The following is a 23,333-nucleotide window of genomic DNA, read 5'->3' as shown; positions in this document are numbered from 1 at the left end:
TCTCCTACTGTGTACATACCTATAAACTGATTTGTAGTCCAATCCATTTGACCCTGAAGTCTGTCCATCCAAATATACCAAGGACGACTTGTTGGGGTACAGCTTTCTCAGCAGTTTTGGCTGCTGTCTTCCCAGCCTGGTGACTGACACAGAGCACTTCCACACAGAGCTGGCCACAGGCTGCAGAGGAGGCTGGGCACAGTGGGCCACCAGGGAGTCTTGAGGGCCTGCTCCAAGAAGAAGCAGGTCCCCTGCATTTCATTTCCATGTTGCTGACCTACAGTGAGGGGATACTCTCTGAGGCCAGGCCTGTGCTGATGGTATGCAGAGGCCCTGCAGGGCTGCGTCCTGTGGCCGGGAAGGCAGAGGGAGGCATGTGCTGCCTGAAAGCTGTCCTGAGGCTGTGCTGCTTGCTTTCTTGTGATGAGGTTTCATGCTGGCCTCCTAGTGAGACCAACGAGAGCCTTGGAATTGGGAAAGCCCAGCGCTTCCTCTAAGACCAATGGAAGGTGTGGGATTCTGCCCTGCCCCGCTGAACCCAGCACTCTCTCTCCACCTCCCACTCTGTGATTTTATTGGATTATTCAATAAAGAACACTTGAAACACTGGCAACCTACAGGTTCAGCCATGTGGAATTTGCATTTTAGAGACTGGAATTACTGAGTGGACCCTGAAACCCTCTTGGAAGCACTTGCAGTCGCCAGGTGACTTTGTTATATGATTTCAACAAAACCATGGCGTGTCTCTTCTCATCTTGAGCGCAGACAGTTCAGTCCTATGGTTCACCAGCATCGAGAGAGCAAAGAGGCCTTCCTCCCTCTGACCGAGGAAATTTTAAACTTCCACTTATTGTCTTGGCGGCCTGGTCAAACAATTGCTCTGGAGATGCGAGGCGCCTGGTGCTCTCCTGAGCTTCAGTTACAGTCGGGGTTCCATTTCTGTCATCCTGACGTCACTGCCAAAGGCACCTGCCCCAGTGGGCAGCATGAGCAGCTGGTCCCCTCAGCTCCGTGGCCTTCCCGCCATCCTCGGAGCATCGGAGTCCTGCGCTCTGGTCCCGAGATGGGGGTGTAGAAGGAGGCCTGCGAATCGGGGCTTGGTTGGGTCCTCAGTGCTCATGGGGTCTGCTGATATTCTCCAGAGTCTGCAGATCCAACTCATTTTGATTTGTTTTAAAAAGTAGGATCAGGGAGCTAGAGAGCTGAGGTAGAGTTAGAGTCACCTATCGGGACAGTGTTGCAGCCTGAGAAATGCGGAAATCATTGTTTACTGAGGCTGCTTTCTCGTCTCCCTCTGAGGGACATTTTAACAGTGTTACTTGCAACCCAGCAGACCCTGCATGGGAACTGGGATATCTGCAGTACGAATTGCCACCTCTTTGGGGGTTAATTTCTGCTCTCCGTGGAGATGGCGTTGATGGACAGAAGCCTCAAGCTCTTGAGGGGCTGTGAACAGACTTGAGGTGGCATCAGGGCTGACTGTGACCTGCCTGTTATCAAGTCATCATGCAGCGTGAGGTGTCTGTCCTGAGTGCAGCAGACTCATCAGGCTTTTCCTGACTTCAGAGGCTCAACTGTCTCTTCCCACTTGCCTGCAAGGCCCCTCAGGCTTTCAGATGTTTTCTGTTAAGTAATTAGTGTGGCCTTGCACACAATGGCCTTGTGTCCCCAGAGGCTGCAGCTGTGCCCCCAGGGGGAACACCATCTACCTAAACTGATTAGGGCTCTGGATGCTTGCCTACTCAGAAATGGCCATGTTAAGCTCTTGTTTTGCTGGTAACCTGATTTTCTCAGCTATTTAAGATGGTAGGGAAGGCAGCCCCTTCGCAGGAGTTCCGCTGTGTGCTTGGAAGTTGAACATGGGTATGTTGCTGGAGTAGAGTTTGTGCAAGAAGTCTTGTGTACCCATGTCTGTCTAAGACCACCACTATCTTCCACAACCCTGGAGGGCTCAATAAGGGAACTTAAACGAGGGCAAGACATGCTCATGAAATGAACCACAAGTTGGGAGGAAGTATCAAATTCCAGGAGAAGCAATTGAGAAAAAAATGCTCTGTTTGTTCTGAGGAAGGAGTGGTTCCATCGAAGAAAGGGACAGCTGGAATCAGAACTCAGAGGGACAGCCTTTGGATGCAGCAGAAACCAGGCCGTGGGATATAGATGAGGCTCAGTGGTAGAAAACATTTGCCTAGCATGCATAAGACCCTGGTTTGATCTCCAGCTCTGCAAAAGCAAAACAAAGTAATACCTAAATCTTTAAGGGGAAGGCATTTTGACTTGTGTCAAGACATGCAGAGATACCCCTGCAGTGAGGATTGGTGCCCCATCCCTTCTGCCCACGGGAACCTCTGGCATGTACTCTGTCCTGTAGGAAATTTGAGGCTCTAGGTTAAAGTTGGTGACCTCAGCACTTACTGGGCATGTCTCCTTGACCTACCCAGCAAGCAGCAAGTATGGCAGCATTGCTTATGTGTTCTGGACACAAGTCCAAGGTCACTGCCGTCAGTTGCTCCTCAGCCCCTCCCACATCCAGGAAGGTCATGGTCCTCTTGCTCTTCTCAGGTCATGGGTCCATGGTGGGTCTGCCCTGTCCGTCTTTGCAACTAGATTCATTCATCCACACATGTTTCTCCGTGGTTCCTTTAGGCAGTTTTAGAGGCACAAAGCAAGCGTTTCTAGGTCTTGCTGCTAGGGACATGCCAAAATAGGAAAAAACACCTAGAAGGGGAAGCTGTGGCTCTCACCTCATCCAGGTACAAGGGGCGGGGTTTCCCATCTCTGGGATTCTGTGTGCGGCTCCAGAGGTGCGCAGTGCCCCCGGGGATGGGAGACGTTCTCTTGCTGTCCTAACACAGCCAATGTCCTAGCACATCACGCACCACGTCATGGTCATTTCTATAGTGAAGTGATTGCACAACACCTCCAAGTCCAACAGGGCCTTGCAGGTAAAGGATCTTGCTTCTCCTGGGATGAGATATAGATACAGGGTGTTTCCTTTGTTATCATTAACTCTTCCTTTTTGAGACAGGGTCGAGGGTATCAGTATTTTTAGAAAATTCAGTAGTCTTCAATTTATAAGTATTTTTTATTGATCTTTCTTTTAATTTATACATAGTTAATAGTAGGTATAATTTTAGCTATGATTTCACTATGAAATAAGAATACAGTGCTTTGTAGTTATACTTTATAGACAGGTGATTCTCTTTATTATTATTTTTATCTGTGTAGAATAGATTTGGATCATGAAAGGTCAGTAAAGAAGATTATCTTTTTGTTTTTCAGTAGAATATTATAATTTTTTCTCATAAGTTAACTGTATTAAGTATGTGGTTTTAAATGCTGAAGGTGTCCTGTTTTTTCCTAGATATTAAATTCTTTTCACTAGAAAATGAGAGTATACCTGTGTAGAATCTTTGAAACTTTAGGTAAGTTGACTGATTTGGACTAGTAACAGTAAAAATAGTTCTTACAAAGATTTATTTAATAAACTCTTACTGTGTGAGAGGCACTGCATCTGAATTGAATCCACAGTTTCAAATTCTAGTGTATTTCAAAAGAAATTCTATCTTCTCACTTTCATGGTGTAAAATATATAAAATCAAAGTACACTAAAAGTACAACAGTATAAATATCAAGAGACATTTTCAACACCAGGATTTGCTGAGTTAGTGCCTCAGCATGTCTGAAATCACCCCTAGTATTCTGAGGCCAGTGGAGCGTTTTCAGGTTCCTGAGAATTTGAACATTCCTGAGAGGCAACAGTGTGCAGTCCAGCCTTTGCCCAGATGTGGTCCTCAGGCCATCTTTGGGATGTCCACAGCTGTCCTTTGGGATGGAAATGGAAGAGGGTTCCCAGGATGGGAGTTTGGGAAGGCAAGTTACCACTAAATGGACACTCGTCCTTTGCTCTAGGATGTCACATACATTTCGTAAGTGCTGGCACTCCCCATGTTCGGTTGACAACAGGCCCCTTCTGTCTCCAAGCCAGGAGCAGCTGTTAGGAAAAGAAGGGTTGCTGGACAGCAGCCTCAACCATGGCGTGGGCTCCCGGCCAGCCAGGGACCGCACTGCATCATTTGCTCCCACTGAGCTGCCCTGACCCTAGAAAATTGACGTGTCCTAGACAGGCACATGTACCCACACTTGAGCACTAGTGGGACTTCTAGAGCCGTGAGCAACATGAGTGTGAAGTGTGCTTGCTGTCCAGCTGTGGACACCAAGACCCAGCCGCTGACCCCCAGCTGAGACGGCTGGCTGGTGGATGAGGCGGGAAGATCTCCAGAACCTGCTCCAGTGTGACAGACACCCCCAGGACCTGGGCTGGGACGGGTGGAGGATTTGAGTCACAACAGCCTTGGGAGGTAGGGTTTGTAGCTTTTGGATGCTTTTGGTGGAGGAAACACGAGCTGGGCTCGCTTGGGAGGTCTGTCTGGAATCTTGGTCCCGTTCTCGCCAACACTGTGATTTTATCATCACTCCCAGAGTCATTATCCCTTAAAATATGAGGGAGACCAGCTCTCCTTGTGGTAGTGTCCTAACTTCTCCAAACACCTCTGCCTGTTTCTGTTGCTAACTGCTTTTCCTGATGTGTTGGTCCCAATACCTGAGAAAAACAGCTTGGGAAAGATCTATTTTGGCTGGCTCCAAAGCAGAAACATCACGGAGGAATGGCACGGAGGAGGAAGGCCGCTCAGCCCATGGCGGCCATACAGAGAAGAGAGAGGAAGGGCCAGGGACAAGGCCAGTCTTCAAGGCACACTTCCAAGGACCCACTCCTTCAGCTAGATGCCACTCTTACAGTTTCTAACACCTCCAAATAGTTCATTCAGATTTTGAATCCCTTAGTGGATTGATTAACCCACTGATGAGGCCAGAGGCCTCAGGATCCGATCGCTCCCCCAGTCCTCACCTCTGCGCTCTGTGGCACCAGGGACTGGGTCTTTAACACGGGAGCCTTTGGGAGACTTTCCAGATCTAAACCACAACATGCATATATTTACACTGTTTTCCGCACTCCTCTCCCCCGCCAGCTTTCCTTGGCCCAGGTCATGTTACGGGGGACGCTGTGTGAAATGCCAGGGTGTTCACCGTGTGTATTGGGTTCCGTGCCTCCAGCCTCTGACTCCACTTGGGGGCCAGGCCTGTTTGTCCGCGGCTGGGGGAGCACCCTGCCCCTCCCGTGCTTGGCTCTCTTGAATGGTGGATGCACACTCTTCCTTTTCCATGTCTGTCGGGCGTCTTGTCATGCCAAGATTTTTTCCAGATGTCCCCTATTTCCTATTTCCACATATTGCACATGAATCATCCTCTGGAGAGTGGTCGTGAGAATCGGTGTGGGTTCCCACACTCGCCCACTTTGGTCTTTTTGTCTTGTAGTCCTTTGAAAATGAGGAATTTAAAAAAAATGTGGCTCAATCTGCAGGTAACCTGTTGTGTATCAGAGGGAGGCTGCTCAGATGGACCCATGGGAAGCGGGGTATCTCAGTCCACACACGGTGTCTGTCCTGTCTCCTGATGGTGACGGTCATCCCTGAGGTGCTCTCGGGCCTGTGAGGGACCCTGTTGGAAGCTCCTCTTTCTTTCTCTCCATGGCAGTACAGTCCCCCCTTTCCCATGTGCTTCCGGGACCCGTAAAGATTCTCCACTCGCAGCTGCTTGGAACTCGCCTTAGGTGGGCAGTCAGAAGTGGTGAGCTGACTTTGCCCAGAGTTCAGGAGCAGTGGGAACCTCAGTCCCTTGAATGGAGTATGGTGTCCAGGGATGGAAAACCCAGACGCTCCGTGTGGGGCCACGCTGTCATCAGCGATGCCAGGCACGGGCAGTTCTCGTCCTGGCTATTTATGGAAAAATTAGTTTTTGTAAATATGATCCTGACGAAACATTGGCTGGCAGGAAGATAGCTTTCTTTTAAAAGAAACAAAACGAGACTGTGTGTTTTAATTCAAGATCAAAGACTTGACATAAAACAGACCTTGACAAACAAGAACTGTGCAATTGGATTTTCCTCCTGTTGGTGGGCTGGCGATCATGAGCATCCAGTCTGTTTCTAGACGGCACGTAAGGCCGCTAGATAATGAGAACTGCACCCTCAAAAGTGATGTGAGCAGAGCCCTCGTCCTTGTGAAGCGGTGGAGCACAATGAGCAATTAAACAAAGGAAGAATTAGTCAGAGTTAATGAGCAAGCCAGATGGCATGGGAAGTGGTGCCCCTTTGTTGTATTTTCCCTTTGGCAAATCCATTAAGATGTCAGAGGTGGACTTGATCCCCACTTCCCTCACAGCTCAGCCTGCTTCTTTGGTTAGTCACACAGCTTTATGACACTGGGATGCCTACGCAGCCCCAGACGCAATCGACTCTAGATTTCTTCACACGAGAGTCCGGGATGAGAAGCTAAAGACATTTTTTGGCTGATTTCTAAAACTCTGTAATGAAGCCATTCCTGTCCAAAGCCCTTCCTCAGGCTTTTCCCTTGAGACTCTTAGATTTTGCTGACCCTCCTGCTTGCAGATCCATCTGAGAATAGATGCAGAATGCTTTGGGAAACAAGATAGATGGGACCTTCTTACACATACCTCATGTCCCATGGATGCCTGCTGGGTCCAGCAGTTGGTCCACTGCCCTCATGCGATGTGAATTCTGAGGTCTGGATTATCTGGCTACAGGCATGAGTTTAAAAAGGTTTTCACCTGCACGTTTTGCAAAGGAATGAGATCTGCCCACTGCAGTGAGCCACTGGAGCTGGAAGGACAAGCTGGGCCCCAGCAATCCTGTGCCCCCTCAGTTCCTGGGTGGGTGTCGTGAGCTCCTCTGGGTGCTGTTGGGCTTTGGCAGTGGTGGAGTGAGACAGGGGCACTTGCCTTACAGCTTTGTGGTGGAAGGGTCCCTCACACACTGAGCCAGTGACAGTACAGGACACCCCATGGGAGCACCCTGCTAAGGCCTGAGGAGGGAGGAGGAGGGCCCTGAGAGATCCCTGGGAAGGAGGCTGATCTGGGCGGAGGCCAGGGGAGGACCCAGGTGCTCAGTAGCAGCCCCTGAGATGCAGAGGCAGCTCAGGCTCAGCCGTGGGAGCTGCCTCCAGACCTGTTTCCCTATTTTCCGTCAGGTTTGCCCTGTGGGAGGGGATTTGAACTTGCAGGGAAACAGCCACAGCACTCCTCCATGGCACTTAGCCCCACACCTCTTCTCACACCTAGGAGACCCCAAACATTAAAGGGCATGTTTTCATGCTTGTGGAGGTGTCCTGTCACCCGGGCCAGCCCTCCCCCTCTCTCCCCTCCCAGTAGATGAGGTGAGTGGACCTGGATGAGTCTTGTTCCCAGGCTCTGGGTGTCCTGTCCAAGTGGGCCGGGTGGGGTTCTTCACAGGGGACCTCTGGACTCAGCACTGTTGCTGCTGGCTCGTGGTCATGAGTCACCCTGGGGCTGGTGTGGGTGGCGTGTTTGGTTCTGCTGCTCCTGATAAGGATGCGGAGCCCCCAGAGGTTTGGTGTCTCGCTTTGAGTCCAGGCAGAGGCGCTTGGTGGAGAGGAGCTCAGCCCCTGTTCCTGGACCACACACAGAGCTGGGAACAGGCGCGACCCCTCGGTCTGGGGCTGAGGGCGTCCTTCCTCCCAGTCAGCATCCTCCCTGATGTGGGACGCTCGATTCTTCAGAGACAGTGGCGCGACGGCTAATTGAAGTGTCTTGCCTGCCAGGGCAGAAGTAATGTGCCATGGGGGGCAGCCAGCCCAGGCTGACGATGGCCTTCTGGTTGGGCTCGCACGAGGGGAGCCACGCCTTCTCCTGGATGGACCTCGGGGGGTTGCCTGTCTCTGCTTGAGGACCCCGTCCTTTAGGCCCTGCTGCGGGCAGCCCCTGAGGACAGCCACTGAGGCCCAAGAACCCAGATTTGAAGCCACTGTGCCGCGATGTTGATGTGAGGGGGCAGCTTACCTTACCGCCTTGGGGCGCACACCACCCGTTTCCTCTGCCTTGTCTTTGTTATAGTTCTGCTCTCTGTTCCTCCCACCACGCGCTCCTATCCTTCCCCTGACTCACCTGCCTCCTCCCTCTGCGCTCGGGCACACGCACCCTGTTTCCTTTCCAGTGCCTCTTGGTGCCTCGCGGGACCCCCATCCCCGGGACTGCCTGCCTGCCTCCTTTCTTCTCTGTCTCGGGCGTGTGCAGGGATCCCCTCCCTCCCAGAGCACACTCAGGTGGCACAGTCAGCTACACACCACATACGAGCACACACGCACACAGACAGCTCCTGCGCATGGCCTGCCGGGCTCTCCTGCCCACCTCCTCCAGCTGGGCTTCCCCTTCTCCTGAACAGCAGACTTGCAGGCCGCCGTCCTGGGAACCTGTGGTGCCGTGACGAGTGGGGAGAGTGCAGGAGTGGGAGGGCTACGCTGGAGTGGTGACCGTGAAGCAGAGCTGCCGGCCAGCTGGAAGACAGGCCCCAGCAGCTGCCTGGCAGGCTGTGTGCCCTGCAGAGCTGGCGGACATCAGAAAGGGATCCCTGGGTGGAGGCTTCTCACAGGATGGGGAGTCCTCTCCTTTGTCTGTTGGTGCTCCTGTAGCAGCACACCTTAGGCCAGGTGAGTTTTAGAGACCACAGGAGCTCACTGCTCATAGTTGTGGACACCCAGAGCTTAAGGCTGGGAACTGGTGAGGACCTGCCACCTCAAACAGGGCTGTGGAAGGGGCCGGAGCTCTTGGCGGTCTCTTTTCCGAGGGCACCGATCCCGTCACCAAGTCATCCCCACAGGCCCCGCTTTCTCATGCTGTGCCCTTGTGCCTGCGAGTTTAGCACTCAGAGGCCGCACACGGCTTCACACTGGGCTGGAGGACAGCCACCGTGTACCTGTGATGATGACGAGGTGTGGCGGCTGCGTCTAGGTGTGTTTGTGATTGGGTGCGAACTTCTCCATCTGAGCATGGCCTGGTCATCTGCTTGAGTTCAAAGTCTCTAACAGGAGAAGTCCCCATCTTGACATCCCCTCTGGGTTGGGGTCTTTCCTGTAGTGCTTGCCCAGAACCAGCCTTGCTAGGGCAGAGCACTGATCACAGAAGGACTCTGGTGTGCGGACATCACGGTGAAGGAGGGCCAGGCCCAGGACGGGCTCTTGCTTTGAAAGTAGACATTTCCCCTGGGTCAAGCCTTCCCAGTGACGTGACCTCAAAACTGGGACCAGGGATCAGAGCACTTAGCCTCTGGGCTTCGTTACTGGCTTCCCTTCTGGGATGTGTGTTGAAAACCAAGGGTTCTCAAGTCCCCGGAGCCATCTGGTTTTCCTCCTCTCTGTCTTAAAACCTCATGTGACCCTGAGCAGAAGTGACAGGGGCCAGGGAATTGGGTTTTCCTCACTTTCTTCCCTCTGCTAATCCACTCAACCCTCCGCATTTTAGTTCTAAGCCCACTTTATCTGGAGTAGGAGGTGGATGCTGATATTTAAAATAACTATATAGATTCCATCTGACTTCCTGAAACCGTGCTTCTGATGACTGCCCGTGGCCTGGAGATGGTTGGGCAGATATTTCTCTGATCTTGCTCTCAGGTAAGGGTAGGAACTGGGGAGGGGGCATGGCTGTTGTCTAGGAGCGGGAAGGCACCGCCCTGCTGGTTTCCTCTCACTGGCTGGCCTGTAGGAAGTGGCCTTCCCGTCTTCCCTGCCTCTTCCCCAGCCAGGGCCAGGTCTTGTCAAAGGCTTCCGCAGGGAGCCCGTGGATGGCTCACTTGAGAACCTCCTCTGTGCATCCTGTGGGGCCTTGGGCTTCCTGAGGGCTGGGTGGCATGGCTTTAGTTGGAGTTGAAGGGTTTTGCGCAGTGCACTTCCCGTCCTGTGTGGCTTCATTCCTGACGTGGGCACAGTTCCTGAGGCTCCTGCTCCATTGCATGCTTCAGCACCGTTCTGGACAGTGGACGCCGTGCCTCTGGTCCAGGAACGTGTGTCTCTGTGTTTCTGTGCTTTCTGTCACCGGGGCCTGGTGCTCCGCGGGTGTCTTCAGGGCTGGACTCTGAGGAGTGCAGCCTGGAGGGTGTGGCTCTGCCCTTGAGGGCGCACTGAGGACACTGGGAGGCGCTGGTGCTGGGGCTCTGGTGCTGGTCACCTGCAGAGCAGGTCTCTGCCATCACAGCCCTGAGGTGGCCATCTCCGTGCTATGGCCACACACTCTGGAGCTAACACAGCTAGTGCCTGTGCAGACTCTGAGGCAGTCATTGGATGGCAGTTTTACCTCTTCCTTCAGAAAAGACTCTGACTCCTGTGGAGAACTGGGGTGGGCTCCACTGGTTCGGAATCCCTGTGGGCTTTAAGAGTGTCCCCTGAACTAGCAAGCCTTCATCTGGGAGAGCAGAAGGCCATTCAGAGGTCCCCCAGCCAGAGAGAACTTGGCTCAGCTACTGTGTCTGAGGCCGTAGACCTTGGGGCCGGGGACACTGGCCAGGTGTGACCTGAGACTCTGAATGCATAGTCAGGCTCTCTCTGTTTCTCTGTTTTGATGTATTCATACTTCACCATCCGCCTTTTAATCACTTTTTAAATTCAGATTCTAATTCTAAATTCAAGTATCAAGTACATGGGGAAATGTCCTCTATATTATGTATCTGCAACTTAATTTTAACGAGAAAGTTGATACCTCATAACTTAGAAACTATAATACATTTTCCTGCGTCTTAGTTCCCAGTCAGAGGACCTAATATTGTAGTTGATGGCCATCAAGTAATTAAGAAAAAAAGAGCAGGAAATCCTACTATAAATTTAATCCTTGAAGTCTATACAAAGTAGGTATAGAAAAATCAACACTATGGGAGACTCTAAATTTAAATTTGAACTATTTCTTAATAATTGGGACTTACTTTGGATTCAAATTCATCTCTACATTATCTTTTTAAAATTTTTTTTTTAGTTGTAGATGGACACAATATTTTTATTTATTTTTTATATGGTGCTGAAGATTGAACTCAGTGCCTCAGGTATGCAAGGCAAGCGCTCTACCACTGAGCCACAACCCCAGCCCCACCCCCCCATCATCTCTTCATTATCTTTTGAAAGCAGGGTTGTGAACAGTCTTAGGTGGTGTGCATTTACCCGCAGAGGGAATGCCTTTTTCAAATATTGGAGTAGCTCTTTATTGTGCTAAGTGTGCACCATTATGCTGTATTGATTGTGCTACTGTATTCCCTTCCTGTCTATATTCAGCTTTAAAATCAAGATATTGACCAGAAAACATAACAGAATCTCAACATGGTGCTTTCCCTGAGTGACTTTGTGTCCCATGAGAGTCAGTGGTGTTCCCTGAAATCAGGTTAGAAGGGCTTGTTTGAGGCATCAGATTCACCTGGCCACTGCGTTACAGACCCCACCCAGAAGGCTCCAGCTCCACCTGGTCTCCTTGTGGCAGTGGCCAGTCTCCTCTGTGCTACCCTTCCTGAAGTCTCTCTTCTGTTTGAGGTCCTGGCTGTGATTGATGGAGTACTGAAATCCCTGCCGCATCTCAGGAAATGTCATGAGTGATAAGATGTTTCCAAGTAACTTTCCCGGGAGGGAGGGAGGCCATTTGGGGATTTGGAACATATGCGTACCATCAGCTACTGTGCCCCCCACAAGAGGAGTCCTGGAGGCTTGGAGCTGATAAGCTGATAGTGTGGTCTTACACAGACCCTGGGAGAGTGAATGAATGTTCTAGGCTTGAAAAGAATTAATTTCAGAAGAGTTCCTTCTGGAAGAAACCACAAAACAGATGTGTAAGATAAAGGGGGGATTTCTTTTAGTTTTTGGAACTGGGAATTGAACCCAGAGGCACTTAACCACTGGGCCACATCCCTATCCCTTTATATTTTTTATTTTTGAGACAGGGTCTCACCAAGTTGCTTAGGGCCTTGCTAAATTGAGGAGGTTGGCTTTGAACTTGCGATCCTCCTGATTCAGCCTCCTGAGCCTCTGGGATTACAGGTGTGTGATTACAGCCACTGTGCCCAGCTTGATTTCCTAAAGCTATCATATTTTTTAAATACCCAGGAAATTATTTTCCTGTGTCAGATTTAGCCACAGAGACACAGATGAGAAGCACCATGGTCACATGTGGTGGGAGGGGAAGAAGATGGTGCTGCATTTCACCCTCTTTTAAATCATTCTGTGGCTTCCTGGGAAAGAGCAGATCTGGTGGACATAGGAGTCATGCTGATAATAACAAGATACATGTGTTTAATACTGAAGCCAAAATGTTTGGTCACATTTGATCCTTGTAGTAGCACTGACTGCTCAGCAAGGCAGGCATAGGCGTCCCTGTTCTGCAGGTGGCAAGCTGATTTTCAGAGAGCACAAGGGATGGGTACTGCAGTCAGTTCCAGAATCTGCCAGCTCCAGGTGAAGTTTTTACTCATGGAGAGTTAACAGGGCCAGAACTTGGAGGTCCATCCCTCCCCAGAGGGCACATGCCTGCCTTTGTACTCAGGGTTGTAAATAAGACGCCTTTTGCACCTTCTTGGTGACTTCATATCATTTTCTTGGGATCTTAAACATTTTGTTTTCTTATTCACTTATGAAAGCCTTCAGTGCACAGCTGCCCTGGCTGTGTGCCCGTGCTGAGAGGGTGCTGGAGAAGGTGGGCCGTGGCCTGCCCTGGCCCACTTGCAGCTGCGGTGCCACATGACCTGCAGCCTGTGGGCACAGAGAATGGGTCCAGCAGGTGTCCCCACAGAGCATTGCAAAACCCATTTTGATAGATAATTGCATTTAATTTAACACATTTTCTAAGGGAAAATAAGCAAAATAGAAAAAATTTCTTAATTTCCAATTTCTCTAAAGTTTAAATCTGAAGAAGAGCTTGCATAGCTTGCATGCTTTTGGATTGCTAAATATAATTATCATCAGGGTGTTTCTTGTGCATTTTTCATGTTTACTGTTATCACAGACCAAAAAAAAAAAAAAAAAAAAAAAAAAAAAAAGAGCTGGATTGTGGCATTTCCTGACTCTTATGTGTCCTACTTTTGTTCCAAGACCCTGACACTTCCGCTTCATTTCCAAGTTCAAGTGAATAACATCCTCAGCGACGGAGCATGAGAACCGTCCAAGGGCTGCTTGGGTACTTATACACTGATGCATATTTTTCAGGTTTTTGGATAGTGTAGACTGCATCTCTTTGCATCTCAAGGTGGTTGATTTGGGGTGATGAAGAGAAAGCAAACTTCCTTTTTGAGCCAAAGATTTGTTTTGTTTTTGTTCAAACTCAGTAATAGCTCATCATCAGTTATCTGTGTTCCTGAAATTGCTGTCCTTCCCCCAAGTCTTCAAGTCAAGGCATGGCACTTTGATAGATTTCATGGAACTTAAAAAAAGAAAGGCACTTGGGCAGTTGGGCAGGGGAGCAGAGAGCATTTTCACGCGCGGGTTCTGGGCAGCTCTTGAGTGCGAGCACCCCTGCTCCGTGCAGCAGGCACCCCTGTGGAGCCAGCTGCACGCTCTTTGACAATACTTTTCACTTAAAAAAAGTTTCAACAGCGTAAGAAAAAATGGAAAAAGCCAAAGTGTTAAGCCGCCATGATTGGTCACCTAAGTGTCCCCCAGGATCCTGATCCCAGTATTTCCCAGGTGTTGATCTAGAATCTACATGGAGGCTGCCTCCCTGGCTTGTGGCTGCTGGCGTGTCCCTGCAGTACCCCCCTGCCTAGGGTGGCCTTGGTGTACCACCCGATGTTAGTCCCTGTCTCCCTGGAAGACCTGCTAGGGAGCTGTGTGGCAAGTGGGCCAAGGAGAAGGAAGTGAAACGGTTCTCTGTTTATTTTAGGATGGGGTTGCCACCACTGGCACATTAGATAGAGCCCTCCTGCTGGCAAAGCCTTCCAGACTGCTGTCCAGCACCTTTTGCATCTGTACTGTTTAAAAAAAAAAAAAAAATCAGTGCTGGGAATTGAACCAAGGGTCTCACGTGTACTAGGCAAGGGCTTTGCCACTGAGCTACACCCACAGCCCTGTTTTCTGCTTCTGAAGATAACTGTAAAATCTGGAGATGAAAAGTGGGATGTAAAGTAACAGGCGAAGGCAGGAGCATTAGTGCTCTTGATTTTTGTGAGGGCCAATGTTGATAAATCAAGCTTTTAGCAAGAGAAGTTATGTTATCACCTTTTTTGGAAGCTATTAAATGATTGATGGGATTTTCCCCTTCACATTGGCAAAAACCAGGAGAACCATTTGAATTACCTTAAGCTATATGTTTTCTAAAAACTTGTAGTCGAAGTAGAAGGAAAAACCCTGGACTACTTTCTACGGTGCAGGGTGCTTAGTTGTAGTTTCTTAGACACCGCTCTGTGAACACATTTGTCTATGTTAAATTCAAAACTGATTTTTCTGTTTACTAAATGGATGTTAAAAAACTAAGTGAAAAAAAATTTATAGTTCACAACGTTTCTGTCACTACCCTCCAAATTCAAGTTACTACTTTTACATTTAATTTGAATTTTGAATTCTAATGAAAATTCTTTCCTATAGTTATTTGGGGCCTTATCAAACTGATTTCTCTCCATTGTGCCCACATTTATGTGTTCAATGGTCCTGAATATTTAATTTTATTAATCATAACATATTAATATAATGAATATTTGACAAAAAAGCTTTACTGGTTTAGGGTGCATTGGGGAGTTTTAATCTGAAAAACGGTGCGTATTCCCAGAGCTCCCTCTGGTGGCGAGAAGCTGAGCCCAAGCAGCCCCTGCTGCCTGGCCATTCTCAGGGTTCCCCTGCCTGTTCACACAGCAGGACCAGGTTGCATTCTGAACAGACTCTGCAGCTTCTCCAAGGAGGGGGTGTTCAGCTGGGAGTCTCTGGGGTGTTGGGTGCTGCTGCCTGCAGGGGGCTGAGCTGCCTGGACGGTGGGTGCTGTGTGGCCTGGAGAAAGGTTGGGGCCGAAACGGGATGACAGTGTGTGTGTGTGTGTGTGTGGGGGGGGTGGCTACTGGAGGACTCTGAGCAACCTGGACTTCCACTCTGGGATGGAGTGTGTGGCTGTAGAGCCAGGGGCAGAGAGAGCACAAATGTTCCTGAACAGCCTGTTTGTGCTTGAGGTTGATGGGAACGTGGAAATGAGTTGATTTTTCCCTCACAAGCTGATATGCAGGATCAGAATTATCTAGAGTTCTATTTCTTTGCAACAGTTGGTCCATTGGAAATATTTGCGGCGGCTCTCTTCTGGACCCCCCGCCCCCGCCAGCTTTGGCAGGGTGTGACTGGACTCTGTGGCTGTATCACCAGCCTCTGGCAGATTGAAATTCTCCTGAGAACACGGGCACCTCGAGTTGCCAGAGTCCATCGTGGGCTCGCATGACGCCTCCATGCCAGGAGCTAACCCACAGGAGTCTGTCCTGGAACAGAGCCGGATACAGCGTGGTGTTAGGTGCTGAGTCCGTGGCTGTCTTAGGCCGGTGGCCTCTGCTGGGCATAGGTGGGCGTGGTTCCAGACAGGGACCTCACCCACTCAGGAATCCTGGAGCTGAAAGTCCTGTACAATCCTTGCAGTCCAGGTTTGTCCCTGGAAGAAGACATTTCCCGCTACTGGACGTGCAGGCCATCTCCCCTTCTCAAGCCCAGCTGCTGTCTGGCCAGGGACCCCAACAGGTCCCTGTTTTTGGTGCTTCCTAACAAGCCAGGCCATCTGGTGTCAGTGGCCTTGGGAGCCCCCTGGTGGTCAGAGAGAGGAGTCCCGAATCCACAGAGGCTGGGCAGGGTCCGCTTGCTCTAAACCCTGATGGCTCAGGTGAGTCCAGAGTCCCACAAGTAGAGCGTATCTTATAGGATCACAGAGCTTTTCTTTGTTCCTTATGCCTTTTCATTCTTCTCATCCTTTAGATTTGGAAAGATGGGGAAGTCCTTATTTTCAGGAATAACCTCTCAGATTTTTCCCAGTCCCCAAATGAAGTCGTGAAGCTCAGCACACACCCACATAGTTGATAGGGAGCCACTCCACAGACATTCCTGATGGTGACTTTCTGGCATGAGAGGAAATGGAGTGGGGAGAGACAAGATAGCAGTGGTCTTTGTACGCCAGATGATTGCTCCTTCCTGCTTCCTTCATTCATTCATTGAATGAAGACATCAAGCAATGAGGCAGGATGCCGCTAACCCTTTGGTTGGTGAAAGGAATGCAGGGTACTGTCATCAGACGCACACTCCTTAGGGATCTGCCTCGTCCCAGGGAAGCCAGGCGACCTGCATGCCTTCCTGGGGGGACAGGAGCCCTTCCTTGTCCCAGCTGTGCCTGTCCTCCCTCTCTCCCCCCAGCAGGGCAGCACCGCTGCACAGCGTCAGGCCCCTGGACACTCCCAGCTCCCAGCGGAGCCTGTCCGAAGTTTTTCCATGACCCTGTGACACGGATCACAGCCTGCCCACCACTTTCCCAGCAGCACCGCATTCTGGAAATGGTCCTGCCGATGTGTGATGGTGGCTGGGCTCAAGGAATTGGACTTGTGGAGTTTTTGGCTGAGTGCTGCCGTCCCCCACTGACTGTGATCCATCATCCACAATCGTTTCCCTGTCACTGGATGCTTGGTGAGCCTCGGCTCCAAGCCAAGTGCTCCATCCGTCAGTTACTTGTAGCCTTGCTTGGAACTAAAATCTCAAGACCCCGGAAGACAGAAGCACACAGCAGAGGTAGCTGTGTCCAGGACAGAACTTTCCGCGTTGCTTCTTCAGCCTGGGCACAGGGGTCAGCCAGGCTGTCATAGTGTCCAAAGGCCCAGGTGTGGGTGGAGGCGAGGGACCCCATCCTCCCAGGACTTTACTTCCTCTTAGAGTGGATGCGTCCACAGCCAGTGTCACGTTGTGCTGCTGGCCACCAGTTCTTAATGAGTTCAGAATTTGTGCCACCCACTGTGTGAATAAGACCATATTCTTGCCTTCGAAGACCTTGCACTGTGGAGGTGGGGGGTGGAGTGCGTGGCTCTCTGCCTTTGCTCATTCATTTGTCCTGCTGTCTGTGAAGGCTCACAGAGAGCATGCCACGACAGTCAGCCAGGTGTAAAGGAAGCCCAGGCTCTGACTGCGTTGTGCATGTGCTGAGGCCCCTCGTGAAGAGTCACCGTCATGTCATCTTCAATGTGAGGGAGAGATTAAAATTGGATTTAGGCATAGGAATTCTGTGTTGGTCATTAGAGCGACCATAATGTAGCCTTTCTGGTAGTGTTTGGATGGCTGCTCATTCTGGACATGTCCACTTCAGTTTTTGTTGTAGGTGATTGCATTATTCCCTGGATTTAGGAACCTCATATTATCTCACCATCAGCTGTCCTGGGTGTGTTATTTGTATTTGAATTTCTGATTTAGATATGAAGAGAGATATATTCTAGCATCTGACTTCCTGAACCACAAACATGTTTCTGTAAAGGCCACAGAGGAAAGGACAGAACTGGGTATTATAATTCTTCCCACACTTTATGGATTCTTTAAAAGTATATGCTTGCTGTAGATAATGTGGTAAGCAAATGTGTTAGGTTGCTTCATGCATAAAATTCCATTTCATGCCTAATTTAGAATGGTTTCAGTCCCAAGATTACCCCTGTGCCATGTCTTGTCTTGATAAACAACAGCATTCTGTCCTTCCCTCCCAAATTCTGAATTTTATCATTTGAGAATCTATCAACACCACTTCTTTTGTTGTTACATAAATTATACACACACACACACACACATTTTTTTTAAAGTTTTAATTTAAAAAATTTTAATTTTGAAAATTTACTTGTAGTAAAAATGACTTTGGGGTTGGAGTTTTGAGTTTTGTTTTTTTTTTTCCATTGATGGGGGACTTGTTGCATGCATACAGTGTGTGAGGACCGGGTCAGGGTAGTGGCTCTCGACTGCCTGCCATTGCTGCTGGGTATCTGACTCCCTCACTTGATCAGTGCTGAGATGTTCAAGAACCAGACCAGGAAGTACGACCCCTGGGACAGTCACAGTTTGTCTTTTCTTTTCTCTTTGTGTGTGTGTGGCTCTGGGTGATACCCTGGGCCTGGCACATGCTGGGCAAGTGCTGTGCTGCTGGGCCAACCCGGCTGCTGCCCTTTGTCTCGACCCTCATTGCTGGATAGACGGGGTTGTGGTGTCTGGTTTGCCTGTGTGAATGGGGTGGCCGCCGTGTCTTGACCTTGCCTTTGGCACATGGTGGGAAGGGATGCCTGAGGGTCCTCCCTGCTGACTGCACTTGGCCTTGAGCTCCAGTGGGTGGGCAGGCTGGAGTGCTGCCCGCTGCAGCTGCAAAGTCTGGCTTGGAAACTTCTGGCGCTGATGGCCTTTGCACAGAGTGTCCAGCTCTTTGCTCTTCCTTGATCCCTGGGGGAAACATGCTGGAAACTGGCTGGAAATATTTGGCCCCACGTCTTACCTGCCGCATGCCAACTAATTGTCTAGTTGCTGGCAGGCTCATCCTGTGCCTTTGCTCTGCTCGAGTTCCCATCATGACCTTGGATGGGGACCAGGTCCTGGACTCTTCACGTGTCGTGGATCAAGACTGGGAAAATTAAAAAAATAATAAGGGGGGATGCAAGAACCACGCCCAAGAGGAGTCATTTCCTCTGAGCTGCTGTGTTTCACAACTCCTGGGGTGTGCGGATGCTTCAGCTCTCTAGTGGCTTTTGGGAAAGAATGTGTTCTTGCGTGAAAGCAGCTCTGGGGTTTCAGATCCCTCCCTTCTGTTCCCAGGAGCACAAGAGGTCACCAGTGACGTGACAAGTCACTTCAGCCTCAGAACAGTACTTCCCTATCTGTGAAGTAGATATAAAAGGGTCGGTACCTCAGGGTGACATCGTATTGGGGAACTGTTTAATATTCTGCTGGGAACCAGCTTGCTCTAGTGACCTAGAAAAACGGGGGCCCAGGCGTGGGCTGACCTCATTTCTATTTCTGGCTCCAGTGCTGACTCAGTGAGAAACTGGTAGGAATCAGTTGATCTGGCTCTGGTCCCCTGTGCCTTCTGCGATTAAAATGAGCATTATAAAATCTTATCTTTGCTGGCCTTTGGCGCTACTGCCATATTAATCAGGCACTGAGAATATTCCGCCCAGTGTGCTGCAGGGCTGCTGCCTGGTGTGCGTCCCTTCCTGCCCAGCTCACGCCAGGTTGTTTGGGGATACCTGATTCAATATTTATTTATTTTTTGTTGGCCAGCGGTTTGCTGTTCAGTTCTTCTATTTTGAGTAGGATTTTCCTACATCTGAAAACAAGGTGACCGTGTTCTACTTGACTTTTCATTGTCAGCGTTTCCTGGGCTTGTAGCTTGCTGCCAGTTTTGCAGGTCAAGGGTGAGTGTATCTGAGTCACTCTTCATTTGCACAAGCCTTGGTCTGGGAACGTTTTTCCAGTCCTCAGGGAGATGGGTCAGCTTTCTGTGTCCAGTCCTGTGAGGCCCAAAGGGGCTGCCCCCCAAAGGTCTAACTTTTCTTACCCCACTTACTATTCATCCAAGTTCGAAACTGCTCCCCCACGCTCACTCACATGTGGTGGGTTTCTAGATCCCCGACTTAGGCTGCAATCCAGGCACATCCTGGGGAGCCAGTGGCTGGCATCTCAAGTTCAAAATGCATTGTGGGTTTGCAGGACCAGAGGTGGCTCCCAAGGGCCGTTGTACCAGGATAGGCTGAGTGTTGGGCAAGAGGGATGACTCCGAAAGCTCTTGTCTGTCTCATTTCAGTGATGTGACAGTGAAAAACTTCTAAGTAACCCCAGGGGTGTGCTCTCCAGGGGGCGAACATTTGTGTGGTATAACGTATAACTTGTTCCAGCTTCTTCTTACCTTGAATTGACGTCATGTGGAGAAGCACTGATGCTAACTAATCCTCCTGTGGTCTCCGATAGGCCTTCTGTTTTCACATCACTGATAATAGTTACTCAATCTACCCAGTGGGTATGGCAAGAGTGCATTCAGGTCCACATGCTGCAGATAAGCAAGTTCCCTTGCTCTCTTATCGTGGTCAGGAGTGTTTTCATTCGGTATATCTAAGGGTAGCAGTCTTCCCAAAACACCACTTTCCTAGCCTCGGGCTCACTCTGCTTCAGAACAAATAACACTCTGAGGGTCAGACGTCAGTGCCCCCTCCCTCCATGTTCCACCCCAGTTGTCTCCTCCTGCTGGTGCTTGTGGCCACACGGCTCACACGTCCAGCCTCAGCCCCCCGGCTATCCTCCACCACCTCCCTTCTCTAACTGTGTTCATCTTGCTTCCTTCCTTGGAGGGCCAGCTTAAGGCTCAGAACCCACCCACCCTTTCTCACCATTCTTTGTCTTTTTAAAAACGTGTTGCAGCCCCTGTAATGTTGGACACATGTTTGTATCCAGGATAATGTTCCTTATCTTAAAAATAAGCTTTTTACGGGGCAGAGACCAGACGTAAATGTTGATCCTTCCTTTACAAAACATGCTTTTGAAGAACATGAATCATCAAAGCTCAGCGTTGCCTTATAGATTGACTGGGAAACCTCAGTGTCTGGTGCGATAAGCTACTACAGCATGTCCAGGAGGGACCTAAAGAGAAAGGCATGAGGGGTGATCTGGTCATTAAATCCCAGTGCAACCAGCAGTCCCATTAATAGAGCAAGAATATGATCAGTTCATCAAACAAACAAACAAAAACCCCACTATTCATTATTTTATTTACCTAACAAAGTGTTTGGCATTTAGTATGTGTTAAGTGTTGGGTCAGGTATTGCACATAAATGCTTCCTGTTCTGAAGAACCAATACAGCAGGGCAAAGCATCTGAATTAAGATCAGCACGTGTCCCCAGAAGCTTACTGCAAACTTGTGTAATGCCGAATGCTACTTAGAAGAACTGGTGCATTCATCAGAGTCCCTGGAGAAACAGCCAACAGGATGAATGGGCAGATGGGCAGATGGGTGGATGAGAGGGGAACTGTCATGGGAACTGGCCCTGTGATCATGGAGGCTGAGAAGTTCCACCATGTGTACCTGTCAGCTGGAGACCTGGGGAAGCTGCTGACGTAGCTCAGCCCAGGGCAAGGCCCATGGACAGGGGAGGCGGGGCTGGTGCAAGTCCTAGAGTCCAGTGGCCAGGGAACCTGGAATCCTGATATCCAGCAGGAGATGGCAGGCGTCTGCCCAGAGGAGACAGGAGACACCCTTTTGATCTGTCTGGGCCTGACGTAATAGAATGGGGCCAACTAGGGCAGATCTTCCTCACTTGGCCACGGATTGGGTGCCAGTCTCCTGCACCCTCTCAGACACTCCCAGGAGTAGGCTTGCCAGCCGTGCAGGCGTCCTTGGCATCTCAGGTCCACACCTGAGAGGCCAGTCCCTCCCTCCCCTCCTTCCCTGCCTCTCCTCTGACGCCTCTGCTTCTCCTGCAGGGGGAACGAGGTCTCCCAGGGCTACAAGGTGTCATTGGGTTTCCTGGAATGCAAGGACCCGAGGGGCCGCAGGGACCACCGGGACAGAAGGTGAGCCTCTGTGGGGGCTAAGATGGGGTGGGTGGGTACCGCTGCTCTTCCAGGAGTGGTACAATGGCGTCTCTGTTCTTTTCCAGGGTGATACTGGAGAACCTGGACTTCCTGGCACAAAAGGGACAAGAGTGAGTAGTCGGGCTTGAAACTGATGCCCCCTGAGGGACAAGACCTTGCAGAGTGGGGCTCGCCCCAGGGTCAGAAGGTGCTGTGCTTGTCCTCCTCTCAGCCGCCCCAGTCTGTCCCCAGGGCTCAGTCAGCGCACAGTGGACGGGCTGTCGGGAGCCACAGCCCTTGTCTGCCGCTGCACACCAGGGCACCTTGAGGGTTTGTCCTAAACTTGCCTTTTCTCATCTGTTCTTCAAGGGTCTCTTGACAAGCTTCACTGGCGGGTGGGGCAGCTAACAATAGTCCCCAAGCCACTAGGGAAGGAACCCGGGACCCTTCCTCCCTCACAGTTTCTTGTGGCTCCTTGCTACTCCCACTCCTGGAAAGCAAAACGGACCTCTTTATAAGACCAGGTTGAGAGTAGAATGACGGGAAGACTCCGCGAAGCCGCCTGTTGTTCCGCTAAGAGGGGAGTGGGTCACAGCCTGCAGGGGCACGGGTCACACTGCCTGGGACTCTTGGGCAGAGCAAGGGGCAGCACTGTGACATCCAGGAGGGGGCGGTGTGGCTTTCAGCCAGACAGGACTGGGTGTTTCCCCACTGTGCTGACACCCCCCATAAACTCTTCTTCCTGGGTGTTTGTGATTTTATGAGAATTACATGGTATTTTTTAGCTTAGATGTTACAAAACATGAAGTGAGGGTGGGTTATTTGTGCGTGTACAGGCTTGATCTTCGAAGTGGCAGGCAGCTTTCAAGGTAGAACTGTGACTGCCACCTGGTCAGTCCGCCCTCAGCAGGCTCCTCTGTCTGCTTCCTGTGCATGTTCTAAACTCCAGAGACTGGAGTGGGCTCCACTAGCCAGATGGATGGGGAAGGAGGAAAAGAAATTTCAGATCTCAACTGTAAGCTTTCTTCTCGTCTTTCTAGGGACCCCCAGGAGCAGCTGGCTACCCGGGAAACCCAGGACTTCCGGTGTGTATAGGAAATGGACTCTGCTTTTGTGTGAACTGCTTTTCCAACCTGTAAGTTTCTGTTTTGGTAATGTCTTCACTTACTCACTGCAGGGTATTCCTGGCCAAGATGGTCCCCCAGGTCCCCCAGGTATCCCGGGATGCAACGGTACAAAAGTAAGTTTATTGCTTGAAATGGGGACCCTCTCCATTGCATGCAGGTGTCTCTCACGTGGTCACAGTTGGAGCAGGTGGCTCTATAGGACTTGTTGTATTTGGAAAATTCCTTTCTTAAAGGTAGTTCTTCATTTGATAAGGAAATATAGTTTCCCCATATTTAATGGACAGGAAAGATAGAGCCTTTCTTTTTTGTAGACTTTGATCCTAAGATTGCTTTTTAGTACTAAATGTATGATCAGTCACTAAAATCTAATAAGAGAATGCTGTTGTGAACCTTTGTCTCTCTCGGCTGTGCTACCAAGTGAATTTTTTGTTTCATAAAAGTAGCATCAGTGATAGAACTTGAAAGCTGTTGGTAGGAAATTAACCACCAAGCGGAGCTTGTCTGCGGGGAGCTCAGAACTGTCACAGGCATGGGATGACTGATTCTCTGCCTTCCCCTAGGGAGAGAGAGGACCACTTGGGCCTCCTGGTTTGCCTGGATTCTCTGGAAATCCTGTGAGTATCAGATGGCACAAGTCAGAATGTCTTCCTCTGGGTAAAATTTCTCTGTTTTCATTTTATTTTTGGTGCTTATATCCTAATGCTAATACTTTGAGAAACGGAACTAATATCCAAACTTTCTTTTCCAGGGACCACCAGGGTTACCTGGAATGAAGGTACATCTTAT

The 23,333-nt window shown here is 50.1% G+C and overlaps 1 protein-coding gene across 2 annotated transcripts in view; it reads left to right on the top strand.

Moving 5' to 3' along the window:
* The window catches only part of Col4a1 (collagen type IV alpha 1 chain), a 135,301-nt gene that overhangs the window by 61,492 nt on the left and 50,476 nt on the right, over nucleotides 1-23,333 (top strand). Inside the window, exons 1-7 of one of the 2 annotated variants that reach the window (XM_076872641.2) lie at nucleotides 9,354-9,542; nucleotides 21,331-21,420; nucleotides 21,507-21,551; nucleotides 22,461-22,505; nucleotides 22,598-22,660; nucleotides 23,108-23,161; nucleotides 23,296-23,322. In XM_076872641.2, the coding sequence (XP_076728756.2) occupies nucleotides 21,379-21,420; nucleotides 21,507-21,551; nucleotides 22,461-22,505; nucleotides 22,598-22,660; nucleotides 23,108-23,161; nucleotides 23,296-23,322 (276 nt within the window). In that variant the 5' untranslated portion in view covers nucleotides 9,354-9,542; nucleotides 21,331-21,378. Of the gene's footprint in view, nucleotides 1-9,353; nucleotides 9,543-21,330; nucleotides 21,421-21,506; nucleotides 21,552-22,460; nucleotides 22,506-22,597; nucleotides 22,661-23,107; nucleotides 23,162-23,295; nucleotides 23,323-23,333 lie in introns of those variants that run through there. The other variant, XM_076872640.2, reaches the window with a different exon arrangement.

The sequence above is a fragment of the Callospermophilus lateralis genome, chromosome 12, assembly GCF_048772815.1.
Source record: "Callospermophilus lateralis isolate mCalLat2 chromosome 12, mCalLat2.hap1, whole genome shotgun sequence".
Lineage (NCBI taxonomy): Eukaryota > Metazoa > Chordata > Mammalia > Rodentia > Sciuridae > Callospermophilus > Callospermophilus lateralis.
The sequence above is the reverse complement of the archived record's forward strand: the minus strand, read 5'-3'. Positions and strand labels throughout refer to the sequence as shown.